Source organism: Xyrauchen texanus, chromosome 48 (assembly GCF_025860055.1).
Source record: "Xyrauchen texanus isolate HMW12.3.18 chromosome 48, RBS_HiC_50CHRs, whole genome shotgun sequence".
Classification (NCBI taxonomy): Eukaryota; Metazoa; Chordata; class Actinopteri; order Cypriniformes; family Catostomidae; genus Xyrauchen; species Xyrauchen texanus.
In genome coordinates, this window is record NC_068323.1 from 18,453,638 (window position 1) to 18,469,688 (window position 16,051).

The 16,051-nt window shown below is 35.4% G+C and overlaps 1 protein-coding gene across 9 annotated transcripts in view; it reads right to left on the minus strand.

Moving 5' to 3' along the window:
• Positions 1-492: 492 nt before the first annotated feature.
• Positions 493-16,051, minus strand: part of LOC127639541 (gamma-adducin-like) — a 130,717-nt gene continuing 115,158 nt past the window's right edge. For 8 of the 9 annotated variants that reach the window (XM_052121598.1, XM_052121597.1, XM_052121599.1 and 5 more), the window contains 7 exons: positions 15,768-15,941; positions 14,156-14,407; positions 11,237-11,353; positions 10,628-10,711; positions 7,632-7,749; positions 6,918-7,013; positions 493-4,812 (listed from right to left, as the gene is read on the minus strand). In XM_052121598.1, coding sequence (XP_051977558.1) covers positions 4,571-4,812; positions 6,918-7,013; positions 7,632-7,749; positions 10,628-10,711; positions 11,237-11,353; positions 14,156-14,407; positions 15,768-15,941 — 1,083 coding nt within the window. In that variant the 3' untranslated portion in view covers positions 493-4,570. The remainder of the gene's footprint in view (positions 4,813-6,917; positions 7,014-7,631; positions 7,750-10,627; positions 10,712-11,236; positions 11,354-14,155; positions 14,408-15,767; positions 15,942-16,051) is intronic. The other variant, XM_052121605.1, reaches the window with a different exon arrangement.

Genomic DNA, 16,051 nt, shown 5'->3' on the forward strand with positions numbered 1-16,051 from the left:
TGCAAGAATAAATCAAATTAAAACCAAACAAACTGTCATGACTCGAGCGTCTTTTAATGACTTCTATGCGGTAGATGTTTTTCCCCTCACCACGTGGCCACACATGTGGAAAATTCCTCTTATTAAGCCATCAAAACATAAATATGCTTAGGATTTATAACCATTCATATTTACAGTTTGTTTGTATTTATAACTAAATATTGATATATTATTCTATTTCTATATAATACATAATACTTTATATTCAGAAGTCATTAATATTTTTACATTTATACACGATAAACATTCAGATTTATAACTATATATTAAGAATTAATATCTGCCTTTGAATTTATAACAATTTCTGATTTACAATATCTGATTTATATATTCGGATAATAACAATAGACAATATCTATATACCTTCAGAACACACACACACACACACACACACACACACACACACACACACAGGATTTAAATGTGGTATAAAGGCACAATAAAGTCATGCATGTAATGAGCCACAAAGCCTCAGATTCATTTCCATTTAATTTATATACTTCGTAAACAACCAAAAACATTCAAAACATTCATCTGAACGGTCAAAATAAATCACATTATGTTGATAATATTTGGGTCACCATGATAATCTGAAAACAATTTCACCCTTTTGTTTTTAGTCTTTTACTATGAAGGGGCTGATCCCAGATCTGTCCTCAGTCCAACATCATTCTGTAGCTCTAAACATGAACTATAAAGTAAATGAGTGTGAACGGAGAATCAAATTAGATGTGCATAGAGGGATATCGAAAGCAACTTAGCCTTAACATCTCCGATCTTGAATCTGTCTTTCCTGACTTAACTGACCAGTCTTTGAGTGCTACAACAGAAAATGTGACTGGAAATCAGCCTTAGTGACCCTTCATGAATATTGCCTCTAGATGAACACTCACTCTCACACACACTGTATAACTAATGCATACAGCCATGTGAATCAAGCCAGTGTCCAAACACATTTGTTGCATATTTCAGGTATTGCATTCGTGGGAAAAATGCAGAATTGCACATGGGCACAAACACAATAGTGAAGCGCCTTCTCAAGCCAAGTCTGTTCCTTGTGCAGAAGGAAACCAATGCATATTTTTCCTCTGATTATCTGATTTTTCTTTTTAAACAATTTAAGAATTTTAAGTATGTACGGTTCGATAAGTAAAAATGTTTTTGCCATAGAGATAATTCACTATAGCTTCTAGCAGGGTTGGTCTTTGGTAGTTTGGGTGCATATATTAATGTGCTAAGAGACACATGAAGGTACTTTTGTTAAATTAAATATTTTAGTGCTTCTATTACCAGCACATACATAAATGCAAGGTGCAAATAAACATGTTTATTTTTGCATAAGTATGTGGTTGTGTACAAACACAAGATTTTTAGGAAATTGTTTTTGCTGTCAGAGGTCCCAGAACTTAAAAAAAAAAAAAAAAAAAAGAGAGAATAGAATAGTGAAACTTTGATTACACATCTTTGAAAAAAAGTTCCTTATTTAAGAATATTACTTGCCTGTATTGTGTACAGTATATTAAAGAAATAATTAAAATATAGTGCACAAGTCATGAAATTTGGATATTGAATTCTGGAGCTTTACAGCCCTTGACCACTGTATACTTTTAATGTATGGAAAAAAAAAAGCAGTGTGAAAATCCTGCAAAAACCCTTTCATGTTCTAAAATGAATGTGTATGAGAGAACTGAGAAATGCAATGAATGACTTTTAACATACTGTGAACGGATGCAGAAATGTTAAATAATATGGAGTGAAATGCAGCGTTCCTTCATCCCCACAGACTTTGAGCGCAGCGTTTGCTTCTTAAAATAGTTTATTTGTTTGTGAATTTACACTGATTAGCAATACAACTAAAAGCAAGTCTGTTAGATAACACTTATATATGATTTCACAGGTCACAAAGAGGTTTGGCTCAAACTTGCATGCCAAAGCAATAGAGGCATTAGTAAAACAAGGTGCAAAAATAGTCAGAAGGTAAAAAGGATAAAAATGTAATAAAAAAATAAGCAAGAGGAAAACAATAATGTAAATGCACATTCCTTGGGCTGAAAGCAGTTTAACGCTTGTATGGTAATTCAAAAGCTGTCAAAACAAACTTCCTGAAAGCAAAACTGCAGTGCACATGGAAAATGGAAAGAGCCGAAACCAGAAAAAGTCAAATGGCAATAAAATTAATAGTAATAAAACAAGTTAATCTCTTCGCCTGCACCCGTTCTCTCTGCCTGGTCCAGCTTTAAATGGGTTTAATCCATGTCTGGCCCGCATTCAAACCCACTTGCTATATACACAGCTTAGAAATGTCTCTCTCTTCATGCCCAAGCCAGTACTTCACATTGCCCACTGGGATATATCACTCTCTGTGGTCCTGTCTCCCTCTCAGGGATCTATGCGACCACATCGGGGCCTGATGGAGTTCAAACTGAGGTCAAACTACTCCCTGCTAATCTTTAAACCATAAAAGATTAGCTTTTGGTGGCAAATTCGATTTAGTTCTGTCCGCAGCGCAGTCTCTTGGGGTAGGGCACTTCAAAACAGCAAAACAAGCAACTCCTGACCGCATGACAATCAGCTTACATCTGACAGAGATCCAGTTTGAGAGAAAATAACTCCAGAATGCCATTTTTTCAGGTAATTAATATCAACTCTGACACAGAGACTTATCCTGAAAAGGAATTTCCAACAAATATTAAAATCCAGTCATTATTTACGCACCCTCATATTGTTCCAAACCATGTCATTTTCTCTTCAGAACACAGGGGAGCGCTATGCCCAAATTATAAAACTGTATGTTGACTGTCTCAGATGGCCGTGCACTATAAAAGTAGATGATATGATTTGTGCACTTTATTCAAACCAAGTAATTTGTTTTGATTGTGACCTATTTCCATCTGTTCTACACAGAATGCTTTCGTATTACTTCAGAAGACTTAGAATACAGAGCACAAGACATATGGACTACTTTTGGTGTTTTTTGAAGGAGAAAACAACAGTATACTGGTTTGTAACCACATAAGAGTAAATAATGACATAATTATCCTTTTGGTTTGAACGAAGTCCTTTGTTAGCCTGTTATATGGTGATGGGGTGATTTATGACCAACATAAATTTACATGAGTGAAATACAATGGTAATAAAGGCCCAGAATAAACCTCCATGAAGTAGTTTAAACGTTGTGAGATGATTTGCATTGACTAGATTTTCACCAAACGCCCAGGGGTCATTAGACCTGTACTTTGCATTTCTTTGGGACCCAAACTATTTAAAAAAAAAAATACAGTTTACAAATATATATATATATATCTATATATATTTCCTATATATGTTGAGTTTCCCTTCTCCACCCTTTTTGAATGTGCCAAAACATTTCTCACTCATGTTTTTGTTTCGCTTCTATCGTTTCTTCTCTCCAAATCTCCAACTACTGAAATCATCCACAGACTTGTTCTGTTGTATATACCACATTAAAAAGTGCAGCACAAAAATATGATATATTTATATATAATTAACATCACTCCAGTTTTCATATATATATTTTTTTGTTACATGTGTTTAGTAATCTGTTATTACACGATTGAAGAATTCAGGCACCTCTACATATTCAGCCATATAAGTTCATACTCTATCAAAACATGCATCAAAATTTCATTTTGTCGTTTGTTAAAGTATAGAAACGAGTACAAAACTGAGTGAATAAAAACTAAATTGTTTCAATAAAAAAAAAAGAAAAAAAAAAAAAGATTTAATATAAAAGAGATGAATCTGCAAAATCAAAATGCGAGAAAAGACGGACAAGATTACAGTTCACTAAAACGTGATTGCTTTGCTTTTTTTTTTTTTTTTACATCTTTTTGTTTGGCAAAGACCAGCACAGCGAAGATATTGGAGTGGCTCTACACAGGATTATCACACATGCAGCTCACGGCTGCTGATCTCGTGCTAATTTCAGACCCATTTCTTCAACAAATACAAACAATATAAAATAAAAACAAACCCTGTTAAAATAATCCCAGAACAGTTTCCAGTGTGATTTTTAAGCGTCTCCTGTGTAGTGTAACCAATTACACCTACAATCCACCTACAGCGCGAAATACAACGCAAGCAAAACTGACAACATGAGATGTGGCAGCAAGTAAAGGGGCTCATAAAAGGGTCTGTATGTTCAACTGAAAAACATTCAGCATAAAAATACTAAATGCAGTACGGGCTCATCAATGAGATTAAAATCATTAGGAATACATCTGTTTTCAGTCTTTCCATAAGGTGAGGAGCCAGTTTACTAGGAGTTTCATTCATTGCGCTTTCAATAAAATGTAAAAAAAAATAATTATGAAATGGCTCCCATTTTCATACCATTCAACCATGGCACATGTTAAACATGGGCGTTACTCCCATCTATTCACTCCCACAACTGACTCCCCCCAAAAACGTGCCATGTTTTTTTTTTTTTAACAATCCAATTAAAATTCAAAACGACAACTTAAAACATTAAGCGCCAGACAGACATGATGGGCATGACTTATTTTTCTCTCTAGACTTCAACTTTCTCTTTCTTTTTGTTTTTCTTCAAGAAAGACGGGGTACGGAACTTCTTTTTCTTCTTGTTGGGAGATTTGGAGGGTGAGCTCTCAGGCGTCAGGGCCTCTTCGATCTTCTCCCCAGAGCGCACGTTGATCTCCACACTTTCCACGCTGGTGGTCAGCTGACTCACACGCTTGATAAGCTCATCCTCGTGGTCGTCTTTACCATTCAGCAGCACACCGGTGTGATTATCTGGATGAGGAATGGTGAAGAGAGCAGAACTAATTCATTAACAATGTAACAATAGTGATTCAAACAGTTACACTAAACTGTCAACATATGAATAAAGATGAAAAATGGTGAACACAACAATGATAAACTTATTTAAATTCACTTGCTTTCAGACACCACTTCATTTGATATTTTGTTTTTACAGAACTGTGCAAAAGTCTTAGACACTTCAGATGTTTCACAAATATTTTGTCTTAAGATGGTTAATTATATCTTCAGCTTTAATGTGTCAATAGGAAATATACATTTTAGACTTCCAAACATTTCTTTTGCAAATAGAAAAGAATATAAGAGTCCTACAACAGATGTCATGGCCCCCACAGAGCCAATATCTCAGCATTGAGTTAGTCTGGGATTACATGAAGCAGAAACAACTGAAACAGCCAAAATATATAGAAAAATTGTGGCAAATTCTCCATGAAGCTTGGAACATCCTATCTGCCAACATCCAAGGAAAACTGTCTCCAGGTGTCCAGTTTCCACACCAAATATTGATTTAACCGTTTTATATTTACTGGACCTTGTATGACATTAAGTCATTAAGACAAACTCTTGTCACCCACGATGCATCAGCAGCACATGTCATGAGTGCAGCCCATTAGGCTACGGCACCAACATAACCAGCATTTTTGATGCAACTGATTTTGATTAGGGCAAATGCATCCTCTTATTACACTATATATGACACTTTAACCCTGCCATGTGTAAACCATAAGTATATTAGTCTATATAAGCCTTTATCTTCAGTTTATGCAAGGGTTTCTACAGTGCTCCCCAAGAAATGATTCTGAGTCTAGTTGCTGTGAATGTTCAGCTTTTCCTGTAGAACTCATATGAACTATGAAATAGGAAACAAGTATTGCTTATTTTATATGACTAAGGCATTGTGACAGAATAGAAAATAAGGTCCTTTGACATATCCTGCCAGAACATTACAACACCTGTACCAACACGTCACATGGGTATGTTCAAACTTGAGCGGAACCAAGACTATTTGACACAGTACTGTGCACGAGTTTAATATGAGATTAAAAGTGTTTTAACCCATTTCCATCGAGTCCTTTCGGACTATAGGTGCAACCAATAAAAATGCAAAAAAAATATATAATGAATTATAAATGGTAGTAAATATAAGAAATAGCAAAAAATTATTTAAATAACAATAATAATAATAAAAAAAACAGCTTCTCTACTCTTCAGTGTGCTAATACATTTTTATTAGTGCTAATGTTTTGTTTTTTGTCCACTAGCACTAACACCTAAAAAGAGTTTTGTTTTTGTTTTTTTGACTGGTGTAAAAGCCATTGGACCAACTTTATATTAGGTGGCCTTAACTACTATGTACTGAAACATTTGATACAATGTACTTATGTACATTCATGTTGTTGCATTGTAATTACATTTAAAGTACTTGCATTTAATTATATTTGTAGTTACACTGTTAACTTTACCCCTAACCCAACCCTTACCCCAAAACCTAACTCTAACCTCTAGTCCTAACCATACTCCTATGCCTACCCGTATCTCAGCCTCAGTAGCAGCAAATGTGGGCATTTTGCCAAACATTTTACACAGTAAATACATAGTCTTGTATTTAATGTTAGTACATAGTACTTAAGGCCACCTAATATAAAGTGTAATCACGTCATTTTCAAGTACAGTCTGAAATTAAAGTAAACCTGTATTGATGTATAATTTGCTTTTATTGTAAAATGCTTTCTTGTTTCTTCTCGTCTCCACAGAAAATGCCTTCGGCAAGCAGTTAACAGACTTCCATTTCTTGCAATGCTTTATTGCAAGCTGAAGTCTTCTGAGTCATTACCTAGCTACAGTGGTAAACAGCTTTTGCTAGTACTCATGGTGGTGCTCACATTAACACCGCAATTTGAAACCAAATAGTACAATTGGAAAAGAGACCTGCGGTGCAGGAGATGAGAGAGGTATCAGACTCGGCTCAGACAATGCAATCAACACGTGTGACAACTTCCTAAATGCATCTGAATGACTGATCACATACATCACAGCTGTAGGTTAGTATGACAGTTGGGTCATTCAGTCAGTTATACCTTCTTTAGCTGGAGTGTTTTGTGGAGACTGAGTTTGGGACACAGACTGAGACAGTGTGGAAGCATCGTCTGATGTGAGCTGCTCAAGATCGTCATCTGCAGGAGTGAGTTGGGTTAGCAAACATTTAGACAGGCAGGGAGAAACGGTTAAGAGAGGCAAACAGGTTAGAGGACATACAAGGAAAAAAGGCAACTCTTCTACAGGCAGTCATTTATATTGGCTGTGTATCTTGTTAGTTCAGTGCTGGCCACACATTCACAGTATATAGATTTTTAGCATTGAGGGACATTGAGCTATATTATTAGCATTGAATGGGACAATTTTAATGCTAAAATCTAATGCTAATGCAGTGTGACTACGGGAACAGGAAATGAAGTGTGCTTGAAAAGAACTGAGGTGTCATGCAAATAAGGGGTATTTATTTGTTAATTTGCAATCAGGGATCAGGGTTTGGTTAGCTTTGGTAGAGAGTCCCTGCTTGTAGATGTCACATCTACAACATTATGCAGACTGTTTCTCCATAGCAGGCCATTTAAAACTAGCATGTATTCTGATTAAATACATTTTTCAAGCACCATATGGGACAGTAATGACTGAAGGGGAATTCTAACTAATAGCTGACTTCAGGTTTAAAAGAAGACAAAGCAGCTCTTTAAGTATGTGTGTGTGTGTGTGTGTGTGTGTGTGTGTGTGTGTGTGAGAGCATGTTTTACCGTCTAGGCCAATACGCTGCTGTTCTACTCGTTTTTGGTATTCCTCCATCACGCTAAGCTCGCTGAAGGGGTTTGGAGGGAGAGAGCCTGTCTGCTCCTCATCATCACCCATGTATGGCTGCACACATGTGCATGTGGGGGGACAAAAAAAAATATTTTTTTACTAACGTCAAAGTGCATCTGTATGTTGAAATGAGTCATATTCAGGGAGAAAAGGTGTCAGGAAATGTCACAATATCAACTATTTTTAATATTGTGCATTTAAAACCAAAAAATAAATAAATTCAACAAGGATTCAATATGCTTAAATTTATATTTATTAGAAACAAAAACTAAAATATAAAACTGAAAAATGCACAATAACATTCATTATTTTGGGAAAAAGTGGGCCACTTCATGAAGACATTAGTGATGGGCGGTATGAGCACAATTTTATTTCACTTTTAAGAAATTAAACATCATAATAATGGTATAATCACGATTTCTTTCTGGAAAATCCATTGGGGGAAATAAAGAAAAAAGTTACAAAAAATTCAAAACCATGTGATGATGCCTCTTATCATTTGATTATTTAATTTTATTTAAATTAAGAACTTGGACACTTGATCAGTTAAAGTTTATAATAATGTGCAGCAAGTCATAACATTCATGTACCCAACACCAGGCGCATCCTTTTATATGACTCTTGTGGTGGTCTACACTGGAAGGTTATTATTCAAATTGAACATTATTAAATTACGTACAGAATGAACGGAGGTGCTGTGAATCCCCTGCATCCTACTTTATTTTTAATGGAAATTCACTGGTATAAACATTTACTTATTATATAAGTATTGTTGTAATGGTTTTGCTGCTAAAACTGCACATACATGTGGTTAGAAACAAATGTAGACCAGAGACCTGAAACAGCACGAGCTGGCTTAAATATAACAGTCAAAAGTTACTTGTATATGTAACAAACAAAATTCACGGCACTAAACCTAACCTATGACATTTTTTTATTAATTCATTTTTATGCAACAATATCCCTTGCGGAGTTCTTCAATATCTTGACTTAGTTCAGGAGACGTCACACTCAGTATTTTCACATTATAGCATCCTTATTTCTAACGCTCATATGTAAATAGTATAAAGATGGTCTGCCTACTGACAGCCATGCGAATATATCAAATCGCAGTATAAACGGTACACCAATCTCTCTACCGGCTGACACATTTTTACCATTGCACGGTCATACCACCCAACTCAAGTAGACATCTTAAATCTGAACTGAAATGTGATTTCATGTTTTGAAAAGATCAAACATACACAGCAATCAGAAAACCCTCAGATGGATTTTACCTTTATTCATGACTGTTGCTTAAAGAAAAAAAAAAAAGAGCTACATAAGACCCTGCTTTAAAATGAGGCTTCCCCCCAACATACCGAGAACAATTTCACTGACAGAACATGAATGAGTTCTACAGTCTCAGAGTATCTGGCGCCACCTAGAGACACATATCGCTATACATCTCCCGATTGACCGTTGGATTCACAGTATAGTTGTGGGTAATGTACAGTGCTGTGAAAAGGTATTTGCCCTTCTTCCTGATTTTTGTGTTATTTTCCTACTAAATTGTTGGTAACACTTTACAACAATGTTACACTTTTAGTTAATAAAAATACAATTGTTCATTGTTAGTTCATAGTGCATTAACTAATGTTAACAAATACAATCTTTTATTTTAAAACTGTACTAGTATGTTGAAATTAACATTAAAATTAATAAATGCTTAATAAGTATTATTCATTTTTAGTTCATGTTAACTAGTGTTGTTAACTAATGCAACCTTATTGTACAGAATTGTTTCAGATATTCAAATGAGATATAACATAAAACAAAGGCAACCTGGGTAAAAAAAAAATATGTTTTCAAATATATATCTTTTTATTGAAGCAAAAAAGTTATCCAACACCTATATCACCCATGTGAAAAACGAAGTGCCCCCTTAACCTGATGATACGCACCCCCCTTTTTGAGCACAAACCATGAAAATGACATACCTGAACTTAAATGGTTGTATTTACTGACCCTTTGGAGTATGGACACAGTTGTAGTATCTTTTGAAAGACACTTTGGGATTTATTTCCCAAGTTTCAGAATTAATATATGTTGTTATTTTTTAAAGTTGAAAGTTGAAGAGAAGCTGAAGTTTATAGTAATGGAAATATGTTTTTACAATAAATAAACTATAAAAAAAAAAACGTACCAAGACAATCCAGAAATACAATGTTCTCAAAGCCACAAGTCTAAAGAAGTTACGTTTCAAATTTGAAGGCGATCTAACAAAAAATGAGGTTCCTGGAAGCTTTTTTCTCTGAAAATCGCTGGACAGAGTAAAATTAAGGCTCTGCCTTTCAAGATGACACAAAATCTGACTGCACTGATTGGCTATTATGGATAAACTACGCCCCATTTTTAAAACTAAACTTTGGAGACAGGCTCATTTTGTAATAATAAATAAGATAATATACAGTTTTACAACATGAATGCTGCTCAGATTGCAGTTTGTTGAAGAACGATGACGAAGGGTAATTCTTTCAGGCGAGATCTCATGTAAACAATGGAGAATATCTCAATATTTCTCAGATTTATCACTTTTATGGACAAAAAGTGCTATTGGACGTTTTTCAACGGCAAACTGGATTCACCTGTCGATCGCAATTTCATAAAGGTATGAAGTCCCGTTTTGATATTGCATGTTTTCATTTGTACTCCTGGTACAAATAACTAAATTGCTGTTTCTGGAGCATTGCTATCGTGAAACAGAGATCGGATATCAATGTTGAACCCTTAGACCTTTGAAAAGATTATTACATTTATAGATGGTAAATTATATTTTAAATGTAAGCAGGGTGACGTCACTACCGTGTGCGGCCGATTGCATATCAACTGGTTAAACTTAATAGCTGGTTGTGCCGCTACTTTTTCACAGAACTGTTTCTATGGCACTCACCAGCGGCCTTTCCACCACGATTCCAGCCAGCCGTTGTGACTGTGGGCCTGCTGTCATCATATCAAACCGGTTCTGCTCACGGATCTGAAACAAAAACAACAGAGAAGCTGTTTAAGACCAAGTAACATGTCAGTATTTAGTGGTTATATATTCCAAGGCAGCATGCCACCTCACAAGTGACTGAATTAAAAAGATTAATGGGCAACAACTCCGTTATTGGTCACTCAAGTGCGCCACAACTACATGTTTGATATTAGGAAAAAACAAACAAACAAAAAAAAAACATTCATTAACGAACACTTTTCTATCAATACTATTTAGTACGTAATAAAAAATAAACATACAAAGCTCCCTTGACTCAATTCACCATCATGGATGTACATTTTTATTTGCATTCTGTATCACCTTACCCACCAAAAGCAAATCAATTGTTCAAAGATTAGGTATAAGGCAGCATAACTTAGCTAACTACTATTTGGAACAGGCTTCATGCAAGAACTATCCCTATGATGCCTAAAAATGTTGCCTAGATAGGCAGCTCACTAGGTTTGGAACAGAGTTGAAGGTTTTGAAAATTGTGCTTAATATTTCTACAGATATACGATTCACCTTATTTCTCTTCTGCAGGACTTCATTGGGGTTTGTGTTCAGAGGGACAAACTGGTTGGGATCTTCAATGCAAATTGGAGTCCCGCTGGCGTTACTCCCTTCATCTGACTTCATCCACTGCAGTGAGGGAATATAGAGATTTTTAACATATTTCAACAATATAAATGAGGCATACAGACTGTGAATTGTTTAGAAAGGTAATGAAGCCCTGTGCAAATACTTTGAGCTTGGTGTAAAGTCTAGAAACAGCTGGTTGAAAATAAAAAGCTATGATCTAATTTCATCTGGCCAAAAAGACATGGTTGCATCCAATTGTTTAAACTTACACTCTCATTAATGGTTTAAAATCACACCAAGAACAAATTTAAAACAATTGTCTGGCAACAAAGCAAGTTTATTTTTCTTTGTTGCATCAACGAAATGAAGCAAAAACCATGTCAGGAAAAAAAAGAAAGTAAATGACTATGGTTGCGTGGTATACTGCTACTACTGTTAACGAAATATTGCAATATCAAAAAATGGTACAATATCATACTGTTGCTCATTTCGGTACCATACTACAGTAAATGGTTTGCACTTATATATCGCCTTTTTAACCTTAACGGTATTCAAAGCGCTTTACACTGTGACACATTCACCCATTCATACTCCAATGACAGCAGAGCTGCCATGCAAGGCACTAGCCTGCCATTGGGAGCAACTTGGGGTTCAGTGTCTTGCCCAAGGACACTTCAGCATGTGGAGTCAAGTGGGTCAGGATTCGAACCACCAATCCTGTGATTAGTGGCCGACCCGCTATACCAACTGAGCCACAGCCGCAGTGTGGTTCTTTTAGCAAAGTTTTATGGGATGTGACATTTAGATTAAATCAATATAATAAATAATATTATAATTAAAAACATGCATTCTACAAGTGCTGCACACAGAATGAATGAGAACTGCAGTTGTGCTATCTGTCACACACACACACACATTTGTGTTTTGTGTAGGAGCGGCTGTGTGAATCCTCAGTTTGCAAGTATTTCAGCATTTAATTTATTATAATACTTAGACCTTATTAAAAACTACCAAAGAGGAGGCCCTAAAAGATCCATCAAAATAAATGCTCTGTTAAACAGGATACGTGAAATTGAAAACATTACAAGATAAAAATATTACTATTGTAAAGTATAATTTAATATTCAAAGAAATACCAATAAAACTATTAATAACAATAAATGGTTTATTATTATATATTGTCATATATGTCTTCATTTATACTGTTAAGCTCTATTGTGCATATTATGACAAAAAAAGCATAGCTATTTTTGGTTGAAAATGAATTTAATATTTTATTTGATTAAACCTTTATGATTAAACACTGTTTTGAAAACAAAACATGGAATCCAGAAAAAATAAATTGGAAAAAACAGATTTTGCAACTGAAAAACATTCCCTTGTGATACATTTACCATGGTTTTACCACAGTAACCATATTTTCACCATGATATTCTTTGTGAAACCATCCATAGTAATACAGGAAAATGAAAACTATGGTAATAAAATCATAATTTTGTGGTTACCAAGCATTTACTAAAAATAGCATAGGTAAACCATGTGTTTTTTTCAAGTAATACCATAGTAACCCAAAGATTAACCATGGTTAATAAAACCATGGTTACTATATGGATACAGTATACTGTACTATGGTTTCTACCAAAAAAACATGATTACTTTTCATAGTTACTACTATGAATAAATACTAATCATTAACTAGCTATGGAAAAAGCAGGTTTCAATATTACTATATTAAATGGTACAGTATAGTAAAAAGATTACTACAATCATGGTTACAACAGTATGACTATAGTAAAACAGCAGATTCTGCCAAAAACAAGGTTACCATTTTATAGTTTTGTGTTCCTTTGGAAGAAGTCCATGGTTGTTGTAGACTGTAGTAACAATATATTAAGGTGAAAACCATGGTTTTACTATAGATTAACCATGGTAAATATTGTCGTTTAAACCATAGTAACCACAAAATTATGATTATTACCATAGGTTTCAATTTCCTGTATTAATATTATTATGGTTTCACTACAAATATCATGGTTAAAATATGGTTACTGTAGTAAAACCATGGAATTTATTGCAAGAGCACACAAAACCCTTGTAAGAGAACGCAAACCTTATTGTGAGGGAACGCAAACTATTACAAGGGAAACGAGGGAATGCAAAAAGTTTTTCAGCAATTTATTTTTAAAACAAATAAATAAATAAAATACTCTATTCTTAAAGATATAATTACCCTGTCTTCTCAGGAGCTCAGTAGATTTCAGCTTTTGGGTCATGTGTTTGAAACTTGTTTTACAGATAAAAATAAATTATTTTCATTTAGAATTCAAGCAAGTGAATGTCATTATAGCATATTAATGACCAGAATTGTTTAGTTCAGGTATGCACACATTTTGCACAGCCACACAAAAATGTTAATTACGCTGAGTGCTTTGTCACTCTTGATGTAAATAGGCTTTTACAGTGTATCCAAAGTGGTAACACTTTAACAAACCACTAGAGGACAGAAGGGAGCTTTCCATGTGAAAACACACAAGATAACGGTGGTGGTTAACTCCAGTAAACTGACATTTTTCTCTCAAACAGACGTAAACTATATTCAGGGGCTGCAGAATTGCAAGTTTCTTCAGGGAAGTTCAGCTGTGATGACAGAATTATGAGTTTATTTTGGCTGCAGCTCGACATCAGGAACGCCCAGAAAATAACCACATTCGTGCTCTTTGTAACACAAAATCCACCTGAAGACATTCTGATACGGTAAGAGAGATTTACTGTCTTAAACCCTTTCACCTTTTTATCAAGACTGTATTGTGTAAATGTTTACTAAGTTCACAAGTTATTTATGAACTTGCAGGTCAGCCTCACCGTGGTCTTGATGCGTCCATTCTCCTCGCTAGCTCCTTCTGATACGTTAACCTTCATGTAGCAGTTGGGTGAATTGAGCCAGCGTGTTTTCTCTCTCTGCTGTCTCTGTTGTTGAAACTTTAAAGGGGAGCGTGGAGTGTCATCATCATCAAACATAAATGCAGTTACTGTCGCTGGAATCTCCACGTCGCTCTTGTGGCGTGGCTTCTCCCGCACGATGGGGTGCCGGTATGTGTAGCCTGTCCTGTAACCCTGAAAGTCAAAAAATAAATACAAAATATTTATAAAACACAGATAACAAACAAACCAATGGTTTTAAAACTATTATGAAGACAAAAACTAGCAGTGGAAAAAACATATTTTACTTTTGTTTTTAAATTCGGTTTCATCATACGAAATGCTTCGAGTACTGAAGTACAGTCTTTTAACTTTGCATTTTTGCCCAAATTTCAAACACTTTTTTGCTTCAAATCAAAGATGGTTACGTTGTGATTCACAACGGAGCTGGTTCATTGCTTACAACTCTTCAATGAAGAATTTTATAAAATCCAGATGGAAAAAAAAATTCAATGGGAAACCAAGACAGCTAAAAAAAGTGGACAGGGACTGTTGAACCATCTTAGACAATACGTGGTTGTTTGATTAACATGTAAAACCATTCACTTTTTGCATTTTCTGATAAAGTGTTGTGTGAGACATTTGGAACAATTTGTGGTGCTTTTAAAACGATAGCGAAACTAAAATGAGTCATTAACAACAAATCAAGAAAACTTAATTAAACCTGACTGAAATAGAAAATCAAAATACAAAATTAAATAAAAACTAGTGACATTCTCAAAACCACAATAACCTGTCTGCAAACCAGCTACTGTAGTGTAGATCCAATTCATCCTCACATGACGATAATGGAGGGAGGATGAGCCCTATTCTTAAATAATTCACTTGCTGCCTTCAGAAATGAATGAAAAGGCCTTTGTGAATGAAATCAATGAATAATTCAACTTTTTGAATTGGTTTGTAAGCTACGCTTGGAAACTGAATTTGCTGAAGGTGTGTGAAAAGTCACAAACAAACACATTATGTGACCAAGTACTGAAATTCTCCAGCATAGGAAGGAAAAACATATTGGTTTATTGGAAGCTGGTGGCAGCAGCTCCCAGAGTCTCTGTAGCAGCTCACTGAATGCCACACAATATCATTATCATTTCCAGAGCTCAATCCTCTTTCACATCACTCCATTATTCTATCCCAGCTGAGAAAACAGATTTTCCACATGCCTGCATTTTTCCCTATCTCAGAGGGAGAGAGAAAATACAGCGCAGACTGTACAGCTGGAGAAAGAGAGAAAGATGAATAGAGCAGAGGAGTGAAAGGAGTTTTGGCTGGAGTGCTTTTCAACTCTTTTTTTTTTTTCCTCTCTTGCCTAAAGTCTGTCTCCTTTCGTCTAAAACACTAAAACTTCTGCCTAATCGAAAGGAAAGTGGGAGAGAGAAGGAAAAATAATTAAGAGGAAAGATGTGATTTTCCAGTCTTTCCAAAGCCTTGGTGTTGCTAATGTCATGCTCAACCAGCTATAGGAACATAGCAGATTATTTTACACACAAAAGCATACCAGGTTGTCCAGCATTCTCATGAACGACTCAAACTCCAGCTCTCCCAGTCTCCACTTGTGCTGAGAGCCCATGTTGATTCCGGCTTCTGCTACCACCTGCGTCCGGGATTTATACTGCTCCAGATCCAACACGATCAGGTTCTCTACTCCCCCTGCACATGAGAACGCTTTCACCTACAGAGAGAGACAGAGGCATTGTCAGTGCCTGAAATCTAGGAGATAAAAGCCATAATTCACATCAAGATCTGGATCAGAGTCCAACAATCTATCTTCCTGAGATGAAG